Source organism: Lathyrus oleraceus, chromosome 6 (assembly GCF_024323335.1).
Source record: "Lathyrus oleraceus cultivar Zhongwan6 chromosome 6, CAAS_Psat_ZW6_1.0, whole genome shotgun sequence".
Taxonomy (NCBI): Eukaryota; Viridiplantae; Streptophyta; class Magnoliopsida; order Fabales; family Fabaceae; genus Lathyrus; species Lathyrus oleraceus.
The window spans coordinates 25235195-25261319 of NC_066584.1; the positions used below are offsets into that span (position 1 = coordinate 25235195).

The window sequence follows — 26125 nt, forward strand, 5'->3', positions numbered from 1 at the left end:
ATAAAAAAGAGAGAAACAAGAAAAACATAATGAAATTGTTATAAATTGTTATTCTTTACTTTCTCTTGGGAATAAGATTAAAAGTGTTACAGAGTAGCAAATAACCTCTTTCACCCTAATTAAGATTTACATTATACAATGATGAGATATTGGTATATTATTTATAAGAAAACAAACACACTAAACTAATGGGCTTTTACACACAGACATATTACACAAGCTAACTTAAATAATTAGGCATAACAAACAGACCCAATTCAACATGCTAACAATCTTAGCATATTTAGACTACAACATGTGAACAGACTTCGATGACATGCGAAGGTCATGTCAAATTATCGAACCAAGAAACTACCCTTCAACCATACTAGCGTTCGATCCAATATCTCACAAATCTCCACCTTGGAACAAACTCTATAACATCAAGGAAACAAACTAATTTTCTTCATGCAGCTTTATCAACTACATACAATGGGAAAACTTGCAACTTGGTAATGTTTTGGTGATCATATCAGCAGCGCTGTGATTTGTCAAAACCTTCAGCACCTGGACTTCTCCACACTTGATTTCCCCTCTGATGAAATGCATCATCACATCGATGTGTTTGGTTCGCGTTGAATTCTTCGACAGGTGTATAGCACTTTGACTATCATATTTAATAGTGATAACTCGACCTTGAAGTTTCAGCTTCTTAACAAAACCTTCAAGTCACAATGCTTCTTTCACAACTTCAGTGAGAGTGATATATTCCACTTCAGTGGTTGATAAGGAAATAACCTTTTGAACTGTTGGTTTCCAACTGATTGGTGTGCCAAACATAGTGAGCACATATCCAGAAATAGATTTTCTGGAATCCATACAACCCGCATAATCAGAATCGACATACCCTTCGATTTCTACTTTACTATTTTCACCACATGCTCCACCATAAATCAAGACTCTATTCAGAGACCTATTTATGTACCTTAGAATCCACTTCAATGCTTGTCAGTGAGCCTTTCCAGGATTCACCATGTACCTGCTTACAAGACTTATTGCATGTGTTATGTCGGGTCTAATGCATACCATAACATACATCAAAGAACCCATTATGTTAGTATATGGGATGCTATTCATATAAGCTCTTTCAACCTCAGTATTGGGACACTGATGTGTACTCAGCTTGAATTGAGGGTTTGTTGGATTCATAACAGGCTTTGAATTCAACATACCAAATTTTTCGAGAATCTTCTGTAGGTATGTATCTTGAGATAAGCATAGTTGTGATTGCTTTTTGTCTCTTCGGATGTCAATCCAAAGAATCCTGGATGCAGCTCCCAGATCCTTCATATCAAACTCCTTATTGAGTTCAACCTTCACCTTCATTACATCCTCGACATTGTTGCTTGCTATGAGAATATCATCCACATAAAGCAAATAAATAATAAATGAATTTCCAGGTCAAAATGTGAAGTAAACACATTGGTCGAACTGACTTCTAATGAACCCTATGTGTGCCATGAACTAGTTGAATCTCATATTCCATTGCCGAGGAGATTTTTTCAGTCGATATAAAGATTTATTCAGCTTACGCATATAATCTTCCTTTCCCTTTTCTACATACCCTTCAGGTTGCCCCATGAGGATTGTTTCATCTAGATCTCAATAGGAGAAAGTAGTCTTCACATCCATTTGTTCCAATTCTAGGTCAAACTGTGCCACAATGGAAAGTAACATTCAATGGACATGTACTTCACAACAGGAGAGAACACATCATTAAAGTCGACACCTTCTTTCTGAGTGAAACCTCTTGCGACCAATCTTGTCTTGTATCTCTTCGACGTCACTCCTTCGACTCTGTCCTTAACTTTGAAAATCCACTTACAGCTGACTAACTTGGCTCTAACAGGTTTCTTGATCAGTTCCCAAGTGTGGTTATCATGAAGAGACTTCATCTCATCATCCATGGCCTTCAGCAATTCAGTCTTATTTCGACTCCTCATAACTTCCTTATAGTCTCTAGGTTCTTCATCTAGAACATCACTTGCAGAGATTAAGGCATACGCTATGAGATCTGCATACCCAAGTCTTTGAGGTGGCCTGATGACTCTTCTCAGCCTATCTCTTGTCAATAGGTAGTCATCTATAGTTTCCTCAGTATCTTCAGCATCTTGTGCTTCTTCTTTAACTTGATATGGGATACGCAATTCAGCATCGACATGTTCCACCTCAATAGGAATCTCTTCCTATTCCAGGTCTTCTTCCGATATTTGTGCGACTAACATCATTAATTTTATTGAAATCCATCTCAACTTCATTGAAAAATACATTTCGACTGGAGATACACCTCCTGTGACCTGGCTCTAGACACCATATCTTATAAGCTTTGACTCCTTAGGGGTATCCCATGAACATGCATCTCAGAGCTTTAGGTTCAACCTTGTCTTGCCTAATGTGAGCATATGCTATGCATCCAAACACTCTAATTAGTTGAGATCTGATGGATGTCCTTACCAAACTTCTTAAGGTGTCTTCATATCTAACACAGTCGAAGGACATCTGTTTATCAGATATGTTGTTGTCGAAACAGCCTCTACCCCAAACACATTATTTAACCCAACACTAGTCAACATGCATCTAACTCTTTCCAAAATGGTTCGATTATACCTTTCAGCCAAACCATTTTTTTAGGGAGTACCTGCAGTAGTTTCGTGCCTTACAATACCATAGGCTACATAAAAACTGTCGAATGCCTCATTGCAAAATTTAAGGTCATTGTTGGTTCTCAACCTCTTGACCTTTCTGCCAATCTGATTTTCGACCAGAGTCTTCCAACTTTTGAAGTTCTCAAAAGTTGAATCCTTAGTCTTCTAGAAGAATACCGATAACTTTATAGAATAATTATCAATTATGGATGGAAAATACTTTTCTCCTGAATGTGATGGCCCCCCAAAGATCAACATGGATGTAATCAAGAGATCCACGTGTTCTTTGTTTTCCTTTATTGAACTTCACTCTTCAAGATTTTCCAAGTACACAGGGTTCACAAAACTTCAGCTTTTTGAATTTTTCTCCACCAATTTTTTTTTGTTTCCCCAATTCGACCATACCCCTTTTATTTACATGGCCCAATATCATGTGCCAAATGTATGTATTCGACAAAGGTTTCGTGGATGCAACATCAATAGAACAACATACAACTTTAGCCTCAAGGATATACAAGCCTTGTTTCTTCACGCCTAATAAGACTTCCTTCGACCCCTTCATGACTTTTTGAATACTTTTCTCTCTTTGGAAAACATATCCTTTCTTGTCGAATTCAACAAGAGAAATCAAATTTCTCTTCAAATCAGATACATACCTGACTTCAGTCAACGACCTTATTGACTCATCATGGAGCTTGAATCTCACAGATCTAACACCTACAATCTTGCAAGCTTTATTGTTTTCAAGCAATATAGATCCACCATCTTGATCACATAATTCCTAAAACAAGTCTTTGTTTGGAGTCATGTGTCAAGTGAAATCTGAATCCATAATCCACTCTTTACTTGAGTCGTCGCTTGAAACCACAAGAACATCATATGAGTTGAAATCATTTTGAAAAATGGTTGAATTTCCATTATCCTTACCTCCATGATCTTTTAGGTGTTCATGACACACTTTTCTTGTATGACCCTCCTTCTTACAGTGATAATATCGAATACCATATGCATCACCATTATAAGACTTCTGTTGACTTTTACCCTTCTTCTTGTCAAACTTGTCACCTCTCTTTGTGAATTTTGCCTTAACCGACAAACCTTTACCATTCGAAGATGGCTTGTTCTCCTTTCGTTTGTTCAAATCCTTAGAATACAAGGATGATTAAACTTCGTCAAAGGTTAGAGTCTGTATTCCATACAAGAGAGTTTCTTTGAAGTGAGCATGTGATCTGGGAAAAGCACACAACAACAACAATGTTTGATCTTCATCCTCGATCTTGACATCGATATTTTCAAGATCAAGAATCAGTTTGTTGAACATATCATACTGCTCAGTCAGAACTCTGTCTTCACTTATCTTGAATGAATACAGAGCTTGCTTCAGATAGAGGCGATTGACCAACGATTCAGTCATGTAGAAACTTTGGAGTTTCACCCATAACCCCAACACCGTCGTCTCCTTTGAAACTTGTCGAAGAACCTTATCACCAAGGCTCAATAAGATAGCGTTGTGGGATTTTTCTACTATAGTCATTTTTTCTTTGTTCGTTAACGCATCGTCCATGGCTTCGACTCCCTTCAACACTTCTAAACAACCCTAGCGCCACACACCGAAATCGTCCATTCCTGTGAACTTTTCAATCTCATATTTTTTTGACGACATCTTCTCCATGCTCAGAGCACCAATTTGTTATGACAAACGATGTCGGAATAACAAAGTATAATATGTTCCTCGATCAGCAAGAAATCTACAAGGATAGAAAAAAGGGAAGCAAGAATAACATAATGAAATTGGTTATAAACTGATATTATCAACTTTCTCTTGGCAATAAGATTACAAGTGTTACAAAGTAACAAATAATCTCTCTAGGATTTGCGTTATACAATGATGAGAGACTAGCATGCTGTTTATAAGAAAACTAACACACAAAACTAATGAATTTTACACACAGGTCTATTACACAAGCTAACTTAGAGAACAAACTAACTTAAACAATTGAGCATAACAAACAGACCCAATTCGACATGCTAACAAACCTAACATATTTCGACTACAACATGTGAACATGTTTCGATGACATGTTAAGGTCTTCTTGAATTATCGAATTAAGAAGCTACCATTCGATCATCCTAGAGTTTGATCCAATATCTCACAATATAGTTTGTGAAAAAAAATATCTTTTTAATGTGTTTACTTTTACATTTAAAATGAATCACTTTGATGTAATAAAATATAGTTATCTGTAATGCATATTTTGTATATATATATATATATATATATAATATATAGTATATTATATATATATATATATATATATATATAATATAATATATATATATATATATATATATATATATATATATATATATATATATAATATATATATATATATATATATATATATATATATATATATAATATATATAATATATATATATATATATATATATAATATATATATATATATATATATATATATATATATTATATATATATATATATTATATATATATAATATATATATATATATATATATAATATATATATATATATATATATATATATATATATATATATATATATATATATATATCTATGCTTTTTTCAAAAATAAATTCATTTATTCATTTTATGAGTATAGTTTTTCTTTTTAACTAGTAAAACAATATAAATTTCAGAAAATAAAATTAGAAAATATAGTTACAAATCAATTAGACGGAGCCTTTGTTCTAGTTCATCTCAATTTATTTATTTATTTTAAATGGGTTCTCCGTTTATTTAAAATCTCACAGTTTATAAAGTATGTATCGAAAAAATTTGAATATACTTTAATATTATCTAAAAATATGAGTGGTGTGAGTTGTATTTTATTCAATTTTACATTAGTGCAATGTGAATCCCAAACAAAATCAACAATGGTGAAGCCAAACCCATATTGATAAACGGTTGACAAATGGTTTAAAAGAAATTTTGGGCCTCTGACCTAACAGATTTGGTAGTCTTTGGGGTATTGAATTTGAACAAAATGAATAAAAAATTGAATTTAAATTGGATTTTAGACTTAAGTTTCATATGATAGGTTCAATAATATCTATTGTGGTCATCAACATAGTCAAGAAGTACATATGATCTAACATGGAAGAGGTGGATAAGGTTAAAGCAAGTTGCATAATATATTTTCCTATCATGAAAGGGTAAACATATTTGCTTGACTTAAAAACAAGTATCACAAACAGTATGACATTTAGGGCCGGTTTGTTTTTTCTTTTTTTAAAAATAATTTTTATAGTGTTACAAATTTTAGTGTAAAAGAAATTTACAAAGAAATTTTTCATTTTCAAATAAAAATTTGATTTGAATAGTTATTCTTAAAATGTTATTTTAGGTATTTTATCATTTTATCGAAACTTTTTTTGGATATCAAATTTTCAATAAATACTTAATTTTGAAGCTATTTCAAATAGCTTTTCATAAAAATCATTTTTAAGATACAACTTTTTGAAAAAATTGTGATTTTGACTATGTTTTGATCTTCAATAATGTATATTTATGTTATAGAATGAACAATTCAATCTTTTAATTTATAAAAAATAAATTTAGAAAAACTTATAATATTTTGAAAAATACTTTTGTAGAATCCATTTTCAAAAATACAAAGAAAAAATCTATTTTTTTAAAGCTAAAACAAACTGGTCCTTAGTTAAGTTTTGTAAAGGAATTTTTTTATTGATGTTAACAAGAGTGTCATACCAAGGATGGCCTAAACGATTATGTTAAAGATTACATTTAAGAATAATATGTTGACTAAAATTAGAAACAGTAGTTCTAACACTAAGATTAGTAGATATTGGGTGAGGGTGAGTAAACCTGTATAAATCCTTATGCAAATTAATTGTACCAATCATCTTCAGGGCACGATTTTCTTGTATCAGATATTTAGATGAATAAAAAATTATATTGCAATCTAAATAGGTAGTAAGTTTGGGAGTAGAAATCAAATCAATGGAAAACTAGGTTATATCCAAAACATTGGTCAAATAAAAATTAGTATTGAAGTAAACAGTACAAGAAAATAAAACATTAACAAAGGCTCCATTTGCAAGCCTAATGATCTCGTTGAATTTCCACAAGATGACACACGTGATATGTGATCCCAATATCAAGAATCCAATTGCTAAAAACATGTTGATGAGTAAGGTTAAAAATGATATGATTATAATGAATGAGACGTGGATTTAGATAATGAATTGAAGTTTGAGTTTGAATAAGGGAATGGTTTTATTGATCTACAATGATGCCATTGGCGATCTTGTCAAGAGTGTTGTCATCAGGTTGATCAGTAGGAGAATCCTCATGATTTGCTTCAGGATTAATGGCTTGAGTTATATTCATGTGTTTAAGGTATAAGGGAATGCCATGTTTCTTGAAACAAATTTTACTCGTATGTCCAAGCTCGTGAAAGTATGTGCAAATTTTTATACCTCGACCATGATCTTTGCAAAAATATTTTGGATCCATTTCTTGAGGACGAGGTTTGTAGTAGGGTTTGGAGTAAACACAGTTGATATGAGGAAGAGGCTGCGTTAACATATTGTTCATTCAAACCCTTAAGAAAGAAAATAACAGTCATTTTCACAATATGCTTTGATGGTTGCGATGAGGAAGTATGAAAATTGAACATGACACATTTAAGTGGGAATAAAGAAAATATTGTCTAGCTCTTGCAACATCTTTTTGAACATTGTGAAAAACTGAGTAACGTTTTGATCCCCTTGTTTAAGGCGTAGATTTCTTCTTGGAGCTCATAGGTTTGAAATTTGTCACCTTGATGATAGTTTTCCTTGAGTTCTTCTCAAGTTTCTTAAGTAGACTCCATCCACAACACACTTTTTACAATTTCTGGACTGATAGAGTTGGTGATCCATGTCATGAACATTATATTGCATTGATCCCATGCCATGGATATGTGAAAGATTGGTAAAACACTTAAACCACATACGATATAATAAACTCGTCTTTTAGGACATGTTGGTCAAACAAAATGAAAGTTGTAGTGTACAAGAAATAATATTAATAATAATACAAACAACAACATTTATCAACAAAAACAACAACTTACCTTAACATAAACAAAAACTTACCTTAATAAAACAACAACATGCCTAATAAAAAAGCATCTACGATAACACAAACAACAACGTTTATCAACAAAAATAACAACTTACCTTAACATAAACAACAACTTACCTTAATAAAAAAAAACATACCTGCACAAAAATATCAACATTATCTAATAAAAAATATATACAATAACACAAACAACAACATTTATCAACAAAAATAACAATTTACCTTAACATAAACAACAACTTACTTTAATAAAACAACAACATACCTCCACAAAAATATCAACATACCTTATCAACAAAAAAAAAACTTATCTTAACATAAACAACAAATTACCTTAACAAAACAATAACTTATTTTAACAATAACTTAAACCCTTTACTAATCTCTACAAAACCAACTATATAAAAACTAAAATCACATCTTAACAACAAGAAAAACAATAAACACTATATTTCACGTATATTTTGAACATGTAAAACAAGAAAAATAAGAAAAACAAGACAAAGTTTGAAGAACAATAACATAAATCATAGAATGTTTCACGGACGTATCTTTCATTGAAAAGATACATGGAGAAAGAAGACAGAGAAATGAGCTACTTGTCTCGTCTTACAAAGATTCGTGAAATTTTTCCTTGATAATAATAGTGGGAGAAGTTATATTGGAGTTTTGAGAGATTGAGATAAGATGAGAGAAGTTAGTGCTTCCCTTAAACACAATATATTATGAAATGATGTTATTTAGCTTTTATATATAATATATTTCACCATGGTTGACAAAAAGAACAATGGTGAACTGTCATCATATTTAACTACGGTTTTTTATATGGATTGTTGTGAAAAGTGTTTAATTTTTATTTATAAATTAGAAATTAAGGGAAGACATATTTTTTAATAAAAAAAATATAAAATTAGAGGTGTGGGGATTTGAAGCGTGTCTTTGCTTCATATATCACAACCGTTTTTTTATGAACGGTGAATATATGAAATTTACAAATAAAAAAAAATAAAAGATGCATACGAACATATATTACTTCGGTTGGTTAAGTGATTGTAATTATACATTGTTATGAAATATATTTTTTATAGTAGTGTTTATTGCATATATAGGGTGAGTTACTTTCAGTTTTTTAAAAAAATGATTTTTATAGTATTATATATTTTTGTTTAAAAAAATGACAATAATTTTTAATAAAAGGTTCAAATGAAAAATTGATTTAAATATTTACTCTTAAAATTTTATTTTACATATCTTATATCTTAATATATAAATTTATTTAGATATCAAAATTTCAAAAAAACAAAATCACTTAAATTTGAAACTATTTCGAATAGCTTTTCATAAAAATCATTTTTTAAATATATATTTTTGAAAAAAACATGTGATTTCAATTATGTTTCAATCTTCAATAATATATATTTATGTTATATTATGTCAAAATCAATCTTTCAATTTATAAAAAAAATAATTAAAAACTTTTAATATTTTTGAAAACATTGTTATAAAGATGATATTTCGGTTTTTTTACCGAGATAACCCAGTTTTTCGAAAAAATTTCCAAAATACCCCAGTTTTCAGCAAAATTCCCAATCTACCCCACTTTTAGGAGGAGGTGCCAATTGAATTGGCGAATCCTCTTAAAACTTGAATTGAGGCGCCAATTGGATTGGCTAGGGCAGGTGCCCTAGCCAATCCAATTGGCGCCTATGTGTAAGTTTTAAGAGGAGGCGCCAATTCAATTGGTGACTCCCTTAAAAAAGCCTCAAATGACAAAACCCACAACATGAAAGTTGTATATCTTTTCAATATAATGAATTTGGACATAAATTTTGCATCATTTGGATTTTTTATGAGAAAGTTATGGGCATTTGAAGTTGGACTTCTGAGTTTTTCAACTGTTATCTGACCTATAATGTTTTGTATTATCGCATGTATTTCTTTTAGAATTATGAAATTTTGTCCAATATAACATTTGAAGTATGCATCTCAAATTTTACAATTCACTTTGTCCCACCTCGAAATAATTAAAAATGAGTGAGTTAGGTCCTTGCGAACTTGACCCAAAATTAGGGTTTATGTCAAAACATGTGTATGTGAATTTTGCCAAAAGGGACCAACTTCAAGCCCTTCTGTTTGAATGATAAAACCCTCAAATGACAAAACCTTCAATATAAAAGTTGTAGATCTTTTCAAGACAATGAATTTTGACTAAAACTTTGCATCATTTGCATTTTTTTGAGAAAGGTATGGGCACCTGAACTTGGACTCTTTGACATTTCAATTGTTATGTGGCCTATAATGTTTTGTATTATCACATGTGTTTATTTTTGAATTATGAAATTTTGTCCAACATAACAATTTAAGTAGACATCTCAAACTTTCCAATTCACTTTGTCCCACCTCAAAATCATAAAAAATGAGTGAGTTAGGTTCTTGGGTAGTTGACCCAAAATTAGGGTTTCAGTCAAAACATGTGTATGTGAATTTTGCCAAAATGGAGTTTAGACAAAGAAACCTAATGTTTGAAGTTTACACAAAGATAAATTTGATATAATACGACTTAATATTAATAAAATTTGGAGTTTACACAAAGAAACCTAATGGTGATGACCGGGATCACCTAACCGACCTCCGGTCCCACATCCCCTAGCTACCCTAACCTTTGGCCCTAACCCACGTTGACGATTCTGCACCGGTGTTTGTTCATCTGAGGGGCCAGGAGCGTCATTACCTCCTACAGGAGAAGATCCGTTGAGGTATTCAGCCAAGTCAGCATAGTCTTCAGTATTCAATGATGGTGTACCGGCGTAGCTGAGCTCATGACCCATGCTAGAGAAGTTGGGATGTGGTTGACTCATGGATGGGCGACCGGGACGGTTGAAGGGAGACATGAGTGTGAATGATGCGTCTAGGAAAGGTTGGAAAGGTTGTTGGGGTGTTTGGAAGAGATAGGGTTATGGGATGTTTTGGTTTTGTGATGTTTGGGCTTCTTGGATACGGTAGGAGACCCACCGCACAGTTGTGTTGCAACTAACGTTGAACAAGATCACCGTAAACTGAGCACAACTTTGATATGTCAAGACATTCTGCCATTGGTAAATAAAGACCCATCAGTGAAGGTGAGTATAATTATATCCCATATCCGAACAACATATAATTATACTCCATCTTACAAGAAAGCATGGATTGCGAGGACAAAGGTTGTTGAACAGGTTTTCGGCAACTGGGAGGATTCATTCAAGGAATTGCCACGGTTTTATGGGCACTAAAAACATATGTCCCAGGAACTGTGGCAATTATGGAGACAGTACCAGCAATGATGCCAGACGGAACCTGTGCTACAGGTAATAGAATATTTCACCGTCTCTTTTGGGCATTTAACCCGTGCATAAAAGGTTTCTCTTTCTGCAAACCTATCTTGCAAATTGATGGCACTTAGTTATACGGAAAATACAAGGGTACTTTGCTCATGGCGGTTGCACAAGACGGTAACAACAATGTCTTTCCCATTGCCTTTGCTCTTGTTAAAGGTGAAACGGCTGATGGATGGGGTTTATTTCTTCGACATCTCAGAACGCATGTGGCTCCACAAGCCAATCTATGTTTGATTTCTGATAGACATGCTGCCATTGATAGTGCCTACAACAACCATGACAACGGATGGCATGATCCTCCTTCTACACATGTCTACTGTATCAGACACATTGCACAAAACTTCATGCGTGCTATAAAAGATAAGAATCTTCGCAAGAAGGTGGTGAATGTTGGGTATGCTTTAACTCAACCGTCATTTCAATATTATCGTGATGAAATTAGACTGTCTAATGAAGACGCAGGGAGATGGATAAATAACATACGAGTAGAGCAGTGGACAAGAGCATTTGACGGTGGTTGTCGATGGGGCCACATGACAACAAACATTGTGGAATGCATGAACGAGGTTTTCAAAGGAATTCGAAATCTGCCGATAACCGCCTTTGTAAGATCAACCTATTATAGGTTGGCTTCTATATTCGCAACCAGAGGTGAAAGATGGAGTGCAGTGTTAATGTCAGGACAAGTATTCAGTGAGTGTTGCATGAAGGTCATGAAAGAGGAGAGCATCAAAGCTACGACACACGCTGTAACAGTCTTTGACCGTCATAGAAAAAATTTCAGCGTCCAGGAAACAAAGGGCAACAACAAGGGGAGACCAAATTTAGCCTACGCTGGTAGACTACACAGAAGTTGGTGCGATTGTGGAAAATTTCAGGCCTTCCGCATACCTTGCTCCCATGTCATTGCAGCATGCGCTTATACTCGTTAAGACGCTTACAACCATTTATCTGATGTGTACAAGGCAAACACCATCATGAATGTATATAGTCAAAGCTTTTCAGTACTACCAATGGAGGATTACTGGCCTCCATATGAAGGAGATATTGTTTGGCACAATGAAGAGATGCGTAGAAAGAAGAAAGGAAGGCCAAACAGCACACGCATCAAAACAGAGATGGATTCCACAGATAAAATGATAAGATTATGTAGTATCTGTCGTCAACCAGGACACAACAAAAACAACTGTCCCAATCAAGGAGCATCATCTAGATCTTAAGCTTTTTGTAACATTGTATTTCTGTAACAATCAATCATTATATATCATTAAGTTCTTGTTATAACATCATTAAGTTCTTGTTACAATGAGTTTCATAATAAACATCAGTACAAAACATCTGAAAACATAAATAATTCTAACTGATTACAACAATCAAATTAATATCGTCTCGACCGAACATCATTTCCCTAGCATCCTTATTAGTCTTCATTCGCACCCAACCAAAGATACTGTCAAGTCTCTCAATACTTCTGATTTTTTCCCCTTCTGGTATTTTCCCATCTAACCATCGAACCAGCTCCCTCTTCAGTTGATCGAACGTGGTGATGTTCCAAAACAGCATCAACAATTGAGGTTTGTCTCTCGCATAAATCACCTTACCGTATCGGCGACGAACACCAAACATGATAGCCAAATGATTATATGAGCTGTGGAACAATTGGTCACACAACACATCTATTTATAAGATAAAAAAGGCATTTTATGAGGGAGTCGCCAATTGAATTGGCGACTACTCTTAAAACCTACACATAGGCGCCAATTGGATTGGCTAGGGCACCTGCCCTAGCCAATCCAATTGGCGCCTCCATTCAAGTTTTAAGAAGAGTCGCCATATGAACAACTATCATGTTCATCAAAAATCCATTTGAAACTTGGAAGCTCATCATTCATTTCAAAACATTATAGGTCATTTTGACAGAAACCCTAATTTTGGGTCAAGTTCGCAAGGACCTAACTCACTCATTTTTAATTATTTTGAGGTGGGACCAAGTGCATTGCAAAATTTGAGATGTCTACTTCAAATATTATGTTGGACAAATTTTCATAATTCTAAAAGAAACACATGCAATAATACAAAACATTATAGGTTAGATAACAGTTGAAAAACTCAGAAGTCCAACTTCAATTGCCCATAACTTTCTCATAAAAAATCCAAATGATGCAAAATTCATGTCCAAATTCATTGTCTTGAAAATATCTACAACTTTCATATTGGGGGTGTTGTCATTTGAGGCTTTTTTAAGGGAGTCGCCAATTGAATTGGCGCCTCCTCTTAAAACTTACACATAGGCGCCAATTGGATTGGCTAAGGCACCTGCCCTAGCCAATCCAATTGGTGCCTCCATTCAAGTTTTAAGAGGAGTCGTCAATTCAATTGGCGTCTCCTCCTAAAAGTGGGGTAGATTGGGAATTTCGCTGAAAACTGGGGTATTTTGGGAATTTTTTCGAAAAACTGGGTTATCTCGGTAAAATATTTCAAAATAAAAAGTAAAATTCTATTTTTTTTAAAATTAAAACAAGTGTAATTCGAATATTTCATGAAATGAAGTACACTCATATAAGTCCTTTTAAGAAAGCAATGGCCAAGCTTATGATAGTAGAGACTATGTAAATTTCCTTCATGTAATCCATTATATTTGTGACCATGCATATGGATATGCAATGAACAATATGAAGGATATGCAAATAGGTAAGGAATAAACCCCACAAACAACCAAACAACAAACCAAAAACATAGCTAAATAGGTTTGGAATAAACACCACAATCAATGGAACAAGAAACCAAACAAAATAATTAAGAAAACGCTCTAACAACTAAAGACCAACTCCTATGAGTATTAATAAATGAATCCCTTGTTTTTTAAAATATTTTCCTATGAAGTAAATCCCTTTTGTGTTTTGTGTTGCCATATACTTTCTTTTGGTGTTGCGATATACTAGCGAGTTTTTTTTTATTGACTATTTCAACCAAGATATTTTTTAATCCTAGTGGCTATCCAAATGACTTTTTATTTTTATTTTTATTTCTTTTTTAAAATTCACGTGGTATTTTTTATTTTTGAGCGTATCATTATTTAGAAAAAAAAAATGGCTAAGGTCTGGTTACAAATATTCAATATCAAATCAACGTTAAGAATGTGCATTGGTTGGTAAAAGTTAAGAAGATGAACACATCTTCCCACATCTATCGGTAATTAGTCCGACTTACTCTTCTGTAGCTCGTGCAAGTTCATCGACTGGTGCTTTGCATATTTGGATGATATTTCTTGACAATTATGATGATCAGGTAAACCAAAAGCGATCATAGTATCAAACCAAATTATTTCATAAACCAATACAAAATAAGCGAGACGACTACTTATAATACTAAAATTTACAAGTTGAAATTAAGTCCAACAGCTTCCACTATAAAGATATATAAAATGTCATTATGCATCATAAAGTACTAAGCAATAATATTAACTTCTCGCAGTAATACTGACAATAATCCTCCATTGGATGCACATCAAGTGTTGGCATTGATTCATAAGGTTACTTTCTATTCTTCTTCTTCACCTTTCTTTTTTGTGTTTATGAAATATTTCTAAAAGTTGATTTTGAATCAATTTATATTTATAATATTGAATTTGTTTTGAATTTTAGATTATATATATTAAGTCATATATTACTCCAAGCTTTGTTATGCGCTTACTTTATATTTTTGCGGTTATATTTTAGGGAAGATACTACTTGATACCATAATTAGATGATATATTTAATATGTAAATATTATAAATAAAATGAAGATTAATTTAGGGGTTAAGTATTTCGCTTAATAACCTTAGGTTCTGAATTTGAATCTCGTTGGTAGCAAGAATAAACATCAAAAACAAAATCTCAAATTAACTATAACCTTATTTTTAGATCAGTAGTCATTGAGTGCTCTTTATTCTTTATTGACCATGTTTTTATTGATATGAGATTTTCTACCTAGTTGGAAAAGTCAAGTCAATGTTGTATTTTGTAGTGCTAAGTGTTAGCATTGACGGACAATAGTCGACAGTATTGACATATTGACTGGAACTTCTCGACTGACATCTTGAGATGTCGTTTTGAAGAATCTCAAGAGCATGTCTTGAGAAAATAGTTAAAGGAGTCTCAAGAACAGACTTAAGTGACTACATGACACCATGTCGAGGGAGGACTCACCGACAGACTTTGAATACTTATAAGATTAAGGAAACCAAGGATGGAGGAGACTCTAGGCGCTCATTAACTACCTTCGACAAGCAAGCAGTTACTAGTATCTAAGCAGTTAGAGAACATGTGATAATGGTTTTAGCAGTTCCAAAGCCTTGACGACATGGCAAGATGTGGAAGCAGGAGATGCATTTATTCAAATGACATGTCATTTTCTGTAAAGTTAAATTGTCGAAGGCAGTTACTCTTAGCTTAGTATATATAGCAGACTCATGTGTTGTAATAATGGTTCGCAAATTTTCACATACATTCTCTAATATTGTTTATTTCAAGTTCTTTTTACTTTAATTTAAGTTTTATTATCTTTAAAGTCTACTTTCACATTGTCTGCAACCAGACATTCGTAGTTACGTCACCAAAACCCACTCTACAATATTTTGCCTGCAATTCTTTCACCATTATAGTGTCCTCCATATGTCGAGCTATGACAATGCTAAATAATGTTGCCTACTTCTTCACCTGCAACACACCTGTGAAATAAACCACCATGACTTGTTTTGATCAAGTATGGATCATCATACACATAAAAGTTTGCTTCTTTATAGAAGTGTTTCCTTTGTCGCCAAGTGTATTCTTCTGGTACAACCTTTGTAGCCTTATAATTTGTCATATCTGCAAAACAAGGTATTTCACTGATTGTCATTAGTTGCTCGTTAGGAAATGTCTTTGTGTTGTAACCCAAAATTTACCCTCTTCTTTTTTGACCTTATTGGCTTATGTTTCATCATCATATACATTCATGCATATCATTGGTTCTATGGTTATAGGATCGAGACATATGTCTTGTGACCTTCTTCAAGCTTCAGAAGAAAGAAAGGTGATAATCAATGAAAAGGAGGTAGATATATCCTCAACTTCATGATCATTCAATCTACAAGGGTTTTCTCATTCCCTAAGACATTTCAAATGGTCCATTACTTCATCAGTTGAATGAGATTTGCAGGAGAATGGAAGTTGATCACATTCTCTTATCTCTTAATCCTTGACCTAGGAATGTTGATTATCTCAGTATCTGGCATACCCATGGACCACTTTTGAATCATCTTCATCATATCCTTATGCAAGACATCTTTGTTCAAAAGTTTCTCCACTTTCCCTAGAGGAGTCAAGGTTTTGAAGATGTGCACTCATATCTTATCTTTTTGGACTAAAATTAAGGTTTATGATAAAATCAGTTTATTTCTGTTTTTTTTAGCAAGACTTGATTCCATAATATTATATGTGTCCCTAAGTGTCTATGTGTAGAAGATTGGCCATCAATTCCATTCATAAGAGGTTCAATTGCTCAAGTGATTATTGGTTTGACTCAATTGGGGAAAAGTCAACTAAGTAGGTAAAAAGTCAACTTTTGATTCCTTGGGTCAATGTTGTGTTCCTCAAGTCAAAAATGGTCTTTGGTTGAAATTTGATCAATAAAAGTCAAGAGATTCATCAAAAATCAAGAATTATGGAAAGTTATTTAAATTGGAAATTAGGGTTTTGTAAACTTGCTATTTTTGGCAAGTTTAGTGTTAATGAGCAGCTACTTTCATGGCCATTGTTCTCTATGATCAAGACTCCAAACCAAATTGAGATTAACATGAAATTTGTTCTACTTTCTCCAAGATTTAAGGAGATACCAATATTGAAGCATTTGGATCATCATGGCTCAAGTTATGGTCGTTGAAAGTGGGGTGTTTCAAATTCACTCAATTGTCCTAACACTTAGAAAATTTCTAAGTGTCCCAAGTTAGGATTCCCAAGCATGATCATGGAAATTTTAAGGTACATTAGGGACTCCATCTCAAATTTCTTCCAATATGAAAATTATAGTGTTAAGTCTCCTCCTTCCATTGATTCCAAGAATGCTTCATTTGGATAGCCACAACTCAAGATATCACCCTCAAAAGTCATGACTTTGGATTGATTGATTGGGCTTTATACTTAGTGAAAAAAATTCTAAGTATTTGGTCATTTCAAACAACCTACTTCATGTCCAACTTTCACAAGGTTACAAGTTTCATTTGGATTCGACCTCAACATAAGAGTTGTTGGGCATTATCTCCTCTCCACTTTTGCTTCAAACATTTTCCTATTTGGTAGCTTAAGGAGCAAGTTATGGACATGGCGAGTTAGGTCCTCAGAATGACCTACATTTGACACTTTAACATGCAGTTCCAAGCAATCATCTTTGTGCTTACTTTTGAAGGAGCTCAAGGTTTTGTTTCAATTTGCCTCCAACATCAAACATGTTCCCCTCATTCTCCTCTTTCTAAAATGCCCTATCTCACTCCATTTGGCCAAGAGGCCATGAAGTTATTTTGGTTTAAAGATGGCATGTTTCAATCTCTATTACCACACTTATTGATTGGGATTGTGCATGATATTGCATTCCCTTGCAGCAGGATCTGTTCCGCACGACCAACACACGTTCCCTTTGCCATGAATAGACCAACACGCGTTCCCTTTGCCTTGAATAGACCAACAACACATGAATTATGTGATTGCATATCAGGTCCAAACTTGGCCAAAATGGGAAATGTTTTTTATTGTCTCTTTTTCTCTCTCCACTGAGTCTCACAGTCATGGGCTCTCTCATTCCACCTCATGCTTCCAAAAACGACACAAATCACACATTAATATAGGTCCAAAATGCAACCTTGAATGCCACACTTTATTTTTGCACAAGCTGACCAACTTGCCCTCCAACGATTATGTCCCAAAGACAAGCATCACACCTCATCATAAGCATGATATTTAGGAAAACCTTAACCTAATTGTGGAGAGAGAGGTCACTGAAGAGAGAGAACTAGAAGGTTGCAGCATTGAAGCTTAAGGATTTTTCTTCATTTTTGAGCTTGATTTCACCATTCACCCAGCTTCATCTTTGTTTCCAAAAGAGCACCAAGCTTCATTGGAAGGGTTTCTAAAGCTTCATCAAGCTCAAGAAGTAGTGGATCTTCTCCACTAGGTAAATCTTTTCCCACTTCACCTCCTTTATTTTTGAGATGCGTATGCCATAAACTACTTGAGATTGATGTATGAAGTTGATTCATCATGTTAATTTTGTTTGTTTACTTGAATATGAGATGTTTGAGCCTTCTGAAATTTCCTGAAACAGTGTATTTTACCTAACTTTCGCACCACTTTTCTCCATATGCAATCCATATTTTTAAGTTTTGCTTAATGTGATGTTGTTCTACTCCATAAGGCCTGCATTTTTGTTTTTAATTTCATTCATTTTTATGCATTATGGATGGAGTTGTGTGATTGAGAAGTTGGCATGATAGGGTTGGGATTAGGGTTCATGTGTGCATGGCCTGAGGTTGAAGACGAAGTGTTGGCAGTATGTGATTGGTTGTTTTGATATTTTTCTTTTTGTGTTTAAAACGAAATGTGACCGGTTGATGTTATGTATACATGATAAAATGTGACACCCTCATTTTTTTTTTTATTTGAATGATTATCATTGGACCGGGCCGTGTGTTTTTGCTTTCCCCACCCCCTGGTTCTGGCCCAGTTTTCTATTTCAACTAATTGCCTTTGGACCAAATTGCTAGCATACACCCCCTTGCCATTTTCACCTATTTATATTATTTCATTTCATTTTATTTTATTTAAAATACTTCCCTTACTCTAAAAATTCCCAATTAATTCATAGTTGACATTTTGATTATTATTTAATTTCCCATGTTTTTCATTTTTGTATTTTATTTATTTTAATTATTGTATCTAATTAGGTTTAATTAATTTAATTTGTTTGTTAGGGTTTGAGTATTGATCTTCCCATCTGATTTTTGGCCCAATATTTTGTACACTTTTAGACACATGTACATAGGTCATTTAGGTTTTAATTTTACATGAATATTGATAATTTAGGTTATTTTTTAGTCTTATTTTGAAGATGGTTTGGTTTGATCAACTATTGATGCATTGCTTGGATGATAGTTTTGTTTGAACACTTGTGCACATAATTTTGAATATTTCTTTGGGAAATTTTAAGTTTATAGTTTCATCTTGATATTCATAATTTTTCATAATTTTTCTATGCTTTTAACCATTTTTCTTGAATTATCCAAGAAAGCTTGCTTCTTTGTGATATACTTTGCATCTAGTTGATTATTTTGGAATGCACTTGTGCAACCATGTGGGATCTCTTTCTCATTCTATCTTGACCTCATCATCATCATTTAGAGGTCTTAAATTTATCCATGTGACCCCTTTTAAGTATTTTCAATTGATGTTTATTTTCTTGATTACCTTGAATTCTACTTACTTGTTATTGAGATCATGGTTTGGATTGTGTCTTGTGCATTCCAATTTGAGTACTATGAGTCTAATTGAATTTGTTTCCCCTTGTCTATGTCTCTGACTTCATTGGTATTGGTACCCTTATACCTTGCTCTTATTATTTTTTAATGGTATTCCATTGCCACTTCATCATGATGACAAATTAAGAGCTACATTTTTCTCTTCTTGACCTAATTTTGAGTTTAGTGGATGGTGAAGCTCTTAGGAGATTGGGATCCATTTATTTATGTTTTGATATTATTATCATTTCCTTTATTCATGTATCAACTTCATTTTGCATTACACATTCACTTTGGTTGGGCAAAGAACTCCTTACTTGGATGATGCCCACCCTTCTGATTTGCTAGTTATGCATGAACTTTGAGTTTGTTTGCTAGTTGTTACCTCTTAAGGTTTAATGTTTTTATTTAATGCTTTGAAGAGGACTTTTTCTTTGTCCCATAACCAATAAGCATCCCTCTTTTGATCTTTGTCTATCCCATTGCATTTTGATAAAGGATTCCTTTTTAGGATGATATTTTTATTTGTTTGTCAAGATACATGACTTTGATTTGTGTATGAAGTTTGGATGACTTATTTTGTTACTCTTGAACCTCATATTGAGTTAACTTATTGCACAAGTATCACATCCTTTAGTGTCATGTGTATGCTTCCATTCTTTGATTATTACTTGCTTAAGCTTCTTTGAACTTGTGTGATTGTTTGCTCATCTTTTGGCCTATCTTGGAGCATAGCTTGTGTGATTCATTATTGATGTTTGAGTGACTTATATGTGAAGTTTAATATGCCATATACTTATGACATTTTTGGTTTGATACCATTTTCCCATAATTCTACTTCATCTATACTTGCTTGAAGTTCATTAGCCTTTAAGAGCATGACTATGTTTTGATTTTGATCATTACTTGCCTCAACCTTTGAGTATGCTCTGATATGATGCCTTTGTGATGTCTTGAGTTCTCTTGTGTGTTTTGACACCGTGTTTTTACTTTTGATCTCATTCATCTACTATGCCCTTTGCCATGTCTTATTATTCACACACTTGTGATCATTTCCATTTACAACTTTGAATGATGCTTGTGCACTTTGGTGTTTGTACCATGGGTTCAATGCTTGTTTGAATTTCTTCTTGATCTGGAGGCTTTAGTTATTTGAATAACCTGTCTTTATGTTTATTTTGATATGATGTTTCTCCCCATTTTGGTTTGATAACCTGTTGATTGCTTTAGTTGTATTCACAACCTATTTTGAGCTTTGCCTCCCTCTTACATGACCAGTTTGAATGAGATGTTGTTATTTATTAACATGTGACCATTTGGTGATAATTTGTGATATCCTAAAGCATGTGGAGACTTGATAATCCCTCTATATATTTTGCTTGTGTGAAGTACTTTCATCTTTTCTACCATGACTTGATATGGATTACTTTGTTTATCTTTCATCTGTTTCTTTCATAACTTGATATGGTTTGTTATTGCTTCACTTATTCTTTCATAACTTGATATGAATTGTTTATCTTCTATTTGTTCTTCCATGACTTGATACGGATTGCTATGGCTTGTATCTTTATTCCATGACTTGATATAGACTGTTTATCTGTCATTGTGCTATTTGTTGTCCCATGACTTGATATGGATTGTCTCAATTTTTCTTCCATGACTTGATATGAATTATTTTGTTATTGCTTCCCTTTCCTCCCATGACCTGATATAGATTTGTCTTCTTCTTTTATCTCTTTTCCTTGTGTGGATAATATGTTCCCCATAGGATTTCTTTGGTTCATTCTTGGTTAAGTTTGAACTAAATTAGACCTTAGGTTTGTTAAACAAGTATGACAACAATAGGTAGACCCCTGGATCCTTAACCATAGGTCAACCTTTGCATGCTAACCTAGGTAGATGTTTCCCTTTTTATCCTAACTTTAGGAACACTATTGTATGCCAAAATTAGGGTTTATCTTTATAACTCCCTTAGATTTTCCATTTTCCTTTTTTCTTTTCATTCTAAAAAACAAAAACCTTTTCTCAATCGAAATCCAAAAACATTCTAAATGTTATTTGAACTTTTTCAACAATATGGGAGAAGTACTCATATGCCTCCTACTTTGGATGGATCATTTGATGTATTCTTTCGACAAAATACCCAATCAATCAAACTTATTTTGCCGCTTGGATTTTCTTATGAAAATTTTCAATAAGGGTGGTTACCCATAAAAAAACACCAACAAATCAAAGTTTTTGAGAAGAACTGCGGTGTTCTGATTCTTTATTGATACGTAGGCATTGGGTTGCAAAACCTAAGCGAGCGCAGTAATAAAAACTTTCATTTATTTATAATTTAGTCTTTTTGCATGCATTCCCTTTTAGTTAGTGAGTTTTGGAATAAACGCACCCTTTTGATTAGAACAACAAGAGTGGATCCTATAGAGTACTACAGACGTGGGTGGTGTTAATCCCTTCTCCTTACGTAATCGACTCCCTTACCGATCTTTTGGTTACGAGACCACTAGATTCATTCTTTCATAGGTTTACCTAGTGTTTCCTTTCCCGCTCTAAGGATAAATGACTTCGGTGGCGACTCTGTTTTGTGTGCGTGTTTCTTCGAGATGCGACACTTTGTAATACTTTGCTTATTTCTAGTCACTTCAACAGTCTCTAACCTGAAGAGGTGATCTGCAACAACATTTTCTACCCCTTTCTTATCTTTAATTTCCATATCAAATTCTTGCAGCAAGAGCACCCATCATAGAAGTCTTGACTTTGAGTCACTTTTATTGAATAGATACTTCAAAGCTGCATGATATGTATAAATAATAACCTTTGAACCTATTAAATCCCCCGAAAAAATTTCCAAAGCAAATACTACTTCTAGAAATTATTTTTCAGTAGTATTGTAGTTAACCTAATTTTCATTTAAAACTTTGCTCGCATAGTAAACTCAATGGAGATATTTTGTGTGTTGTTGCCCAAGCATTGTACCAATAACATAATTGTTTGCATCACACATAATTTCAAATGGTAATTCCCAATTGAGTGACACAATTATTGGGGCAGTTATCAATTTATTTTTTTATGACAGGAAAAAGAGTGTAGACACTCTTTATCGAGTTAAAATTCATTTTATTTGATCAGAAGGTTATATAGAGGTTTTGCAATTTTTGAAAAATCTTTAATGAATCGCTTGTAAAAACCTGCATGACCTAGAAAACTCCTGACTCCTTTAACAATTACGAGAGAGGGGATATTTTATATCACCTCAATTTTGGCTTGATTGACTTCTATTCCTTTAGCATGGATTTTGTGGCCGAGAACAATGCCTTCAATCACCATAAAATGACATTTTCCCAATCCAAAACTAGGTTTGTCTCGATACATCTTTTTAGGATATTATTTAATCGATCACAATAGTAGTCAAACAAAGTATCGAATACATAAAAGTCATCCATAAATACCTCTATTGAATTCTCAATCATGTTAGAGAAAATAGAAAGCATGCACCTTTGAAACTTTGTCGGAGCATTATAAAATCCGAAAGGCATCATTCCATACGCAAAGACTCTGAATAGGGATGTGGATGTTATTTTTTATTGATCAGGTGGATCCACTATAATTTGATTGTACCATGAATGTTCATCTAGAAAACAGTGATAGGATTGTCCAGCTAGTCTTTCAAGCATTTAATTCATGAATGGCAAGGGAAAATGATCCTTATGTGTAACGCAGTTTAACCTGTAATAATCAATACATATTCTCCATCCCGTAACAGTACGGGTTAGGATTTGTTCATTTTTTTTCATTCGTATTACGGCGGTACCTCCTATTTTTGGAACCACGTGGACTGGGCTTACCCAAGAACTATCAAAAGTAGGATAAATCATACCTACTTCAAGCAATTTAAGGACTTCTTTTCTTACCATTTCTTTCATTGCTGGATTTAATCGCCATTGAGGTTACACAACCGACTTGAATTCTTCCTCTAGCTTGATTCTATGCATGCAATATGCTGGACTAATCCCTTTCAGGTCTGATACCTTCCGTCCCAATGCTTCTTTCTTTTCTCTTACCACTCGTAACAACTTTTCTTCTTCGATCTTTGATAATGTGTGATTATTGATGGGTGCCTATTTCCCTGACTTAAAAATACATATTTTAAATGTTCAGGAAGCTCTATTAATTTAGGATTTATTGGTTTCTCCTCACTACTGGCTCCTAATTCTTCAAATCTTTTATTAACACGCTCTAGTGGTGCTACTTGCAATTTTAGCAGCAACTCATTTACCTCGACGTTATCTTTATCTTCACCTATTTTTTCAATAGATTATACTAATGTTTTCTCAAATCGAGAGGACATAACCTCTCCTTTCGAGATATTGTCTATCAATTCATCAATTATATCAATTTGGTAACATTGCAAATCTTCATGAGCGTGTCTCATGGATTCAAACACATTAAATACTACCTGCTATTTATTAAACCTGAGAATCAATTTTTCTCTTTATACATCAATAAATCTTTTCCTGTAGCAAGGAAGGGTCTACCTAACAACAATGGCGTTTCAGCATCTTCAGGCATATCCAATATGACAAAATCAGTAGGAAAAAGTAAATCATCAAACCTTACCAACACATTCTCATACTCCATATGGGTATGTGACTGATCTTCCAGACATAATCAAAGTCATTTTCATAGGTTTTGCCTCCCCACAATTTAATTTCTTCATCATGGACAATGGAGTCAAGTTAATATTCGCCCCTAAGTCACATAGTTCTTGGCCAATTTTTAATCAACCTATAGCGTAAGGAATAGTAGATTTACCTGAATATGTTAGTTTGGGTGGCAGTTTGCGTTGAATGATTGTGCTACATTCTTCAGCTAAAGCAACATTTTCATCATCCTTAAATTTACGTTTACCATTTAGAAGTTATTTCATGAATTTGGCATATACGAGAATTTATTCCATAATATCACAAAACGGAATATTCACTTGTAACATTGTGAGCATCTCCATGAACTTTTTAAACTGCCCCACTTCCATTTCTCTCTTCAGTTTCTTCTTAATGAAAGGGTAATGTAGTTTGATGTAATCTGGTTAGTCGGAGTTGGTTCATTGATGATTTTTTGTTTGGTTCTCCTAAAAGGTGGGTCTTTATCAATGAATTTGTCTAGTGTTTCTCCCATCACAATGATTTCACTCGAGACTTTGTCCTCTGTAGGTTTGGTTCTTATTTCCTCATCATTCTCACTGCTTTGTTCCATAATTCTTTTCTACTTGTTCACACTAGGAACAGAGGGAACTGTGCGATTTCTCAATTCTATTGCATCACAATCTCCTCTTTCCTTTGCTAGTGATGTGCTTTACTGAGATAGACTCGAAATTTTTCCTTCCAGTCTTTCATTGACTCCTCGTGCTTTTTGTTCAACAATTTTTGTAATATATTAACCTGCAAGAATTTATTTTGTGTTACTAGCATAAATTTAGTCATCATATCTTCCAACTATGAGATTTTGACTTCCGCTTCTATTTGTGGTGATCCCTGATTGGGATTTATGGTTATAGATTTCACTTCTCCTATAAGTCGTTCTCTAATACAATTACCTGCATAATTTTCTTCACCACAATTAGCATAAAGTAAGAATACTACCTCATTTGAAGACTCCGAGTTGTACATGTTACATTTAACTTTTGATTCAATAGTTATAACTTTTTATGAAACTCTTCGTAACCTTTTAACGCCAACTCACTATGAGATTTGCTATTTGTTTCTACATTTTTAAAGTATATTTTATTTGCAAAATTGTATTTGTTTAGGCTCATTTTCTCTATCAGCTCTTTTACCTGCGGTTCAATTAGTGTCCTGATTATACCTTCGGTAGATGCATCTAAAAGCATTCGTGCTTGAGTTTGTACACCTTTGACAAAACTCTGAATTTGTTCAATGTTTCTCATATTGTTATTAGGACATTTTTGTAACAATAATTTAAACTTATCCCAAGAATCATATAGAGATTCAGTTTCTTGCACCTTGAAGTGTGTAATTTCAGCCTTTCTCTCTGTGAATTGTGTTGTAGTGAAAAATCTTTCTAGAAATTTATTTTCCAATTCTTTCTAAGTTCTGATTACTCCGTTTGGAAGACACGATAGCCAATCCTTAGCTCTTCCCACCAATGAGAAGCTAAATAGTTTTAGTTTGACATGATCCTCTGTAATACCTTTTGGTCGACACAACAATGTTGTCTCATTGAACCGTGCTAGATGTTCCCATGGGTCACATGTTGCATTCCCATCAAATTTCTTTTCTCTAATATCTGAAAGAACATAATATTTGACGTTAAAATTTACTGGATTTGCTGGGACGAAACCCATAGAAACCTGTGTTGCATCGGTAGGTATGCAGTAGTCCCCCAT

At 33.5% G+C, this 26125-nt stretch overlaps 1 protein-coding gene across 1 annotated transcript; it reads right to left on the minus strand.

Moving 5' to 3' along the window:
* Nucleotides 1-708: 708 nt before the first annotated feature.
* On the minus strand, nt 709-26125 carry LOC127093784 (uncharacterized). The gene is made up of 5 exons (XM_051032686.1): nt 25930-26125; nt 25556-25770; nt 1865-2225; nt 1019-1388; nt 709-847 (listed from the first exon to the last, which is right to left on the minus strand). Exons 1-5 carry the CDS (start codon nt 26123-26125, stop codon nt 709-711), a joined length of 1281 nt encoding a protein of 426 aa, XP_050888643.1.

Bases quoted from the DNA above. Each gene is read 5' to 3' on its own strand.
- LOC127093784 (XM_051032686.1), bottom strand. From the start codon at position 26,125: ATGGGGGACTACTGCATACCTACCGATGCAACACAGGTTTCTATGGGT. The intron at 25,771-25,929 runs GTATTACAGAGG...CACAATTCACAG, and splicing joins ATTGTTGTGTCGACCAAAAG to AGAGAAAGGCTGAAATTACA. The intron at 2,226-25,555 runs GTAAAAGAGCTG...GACCTGGAATAG, and splicing joins GGACACTAATTGAACCGCAG to GAAGAGATTCCTATTGAGGT.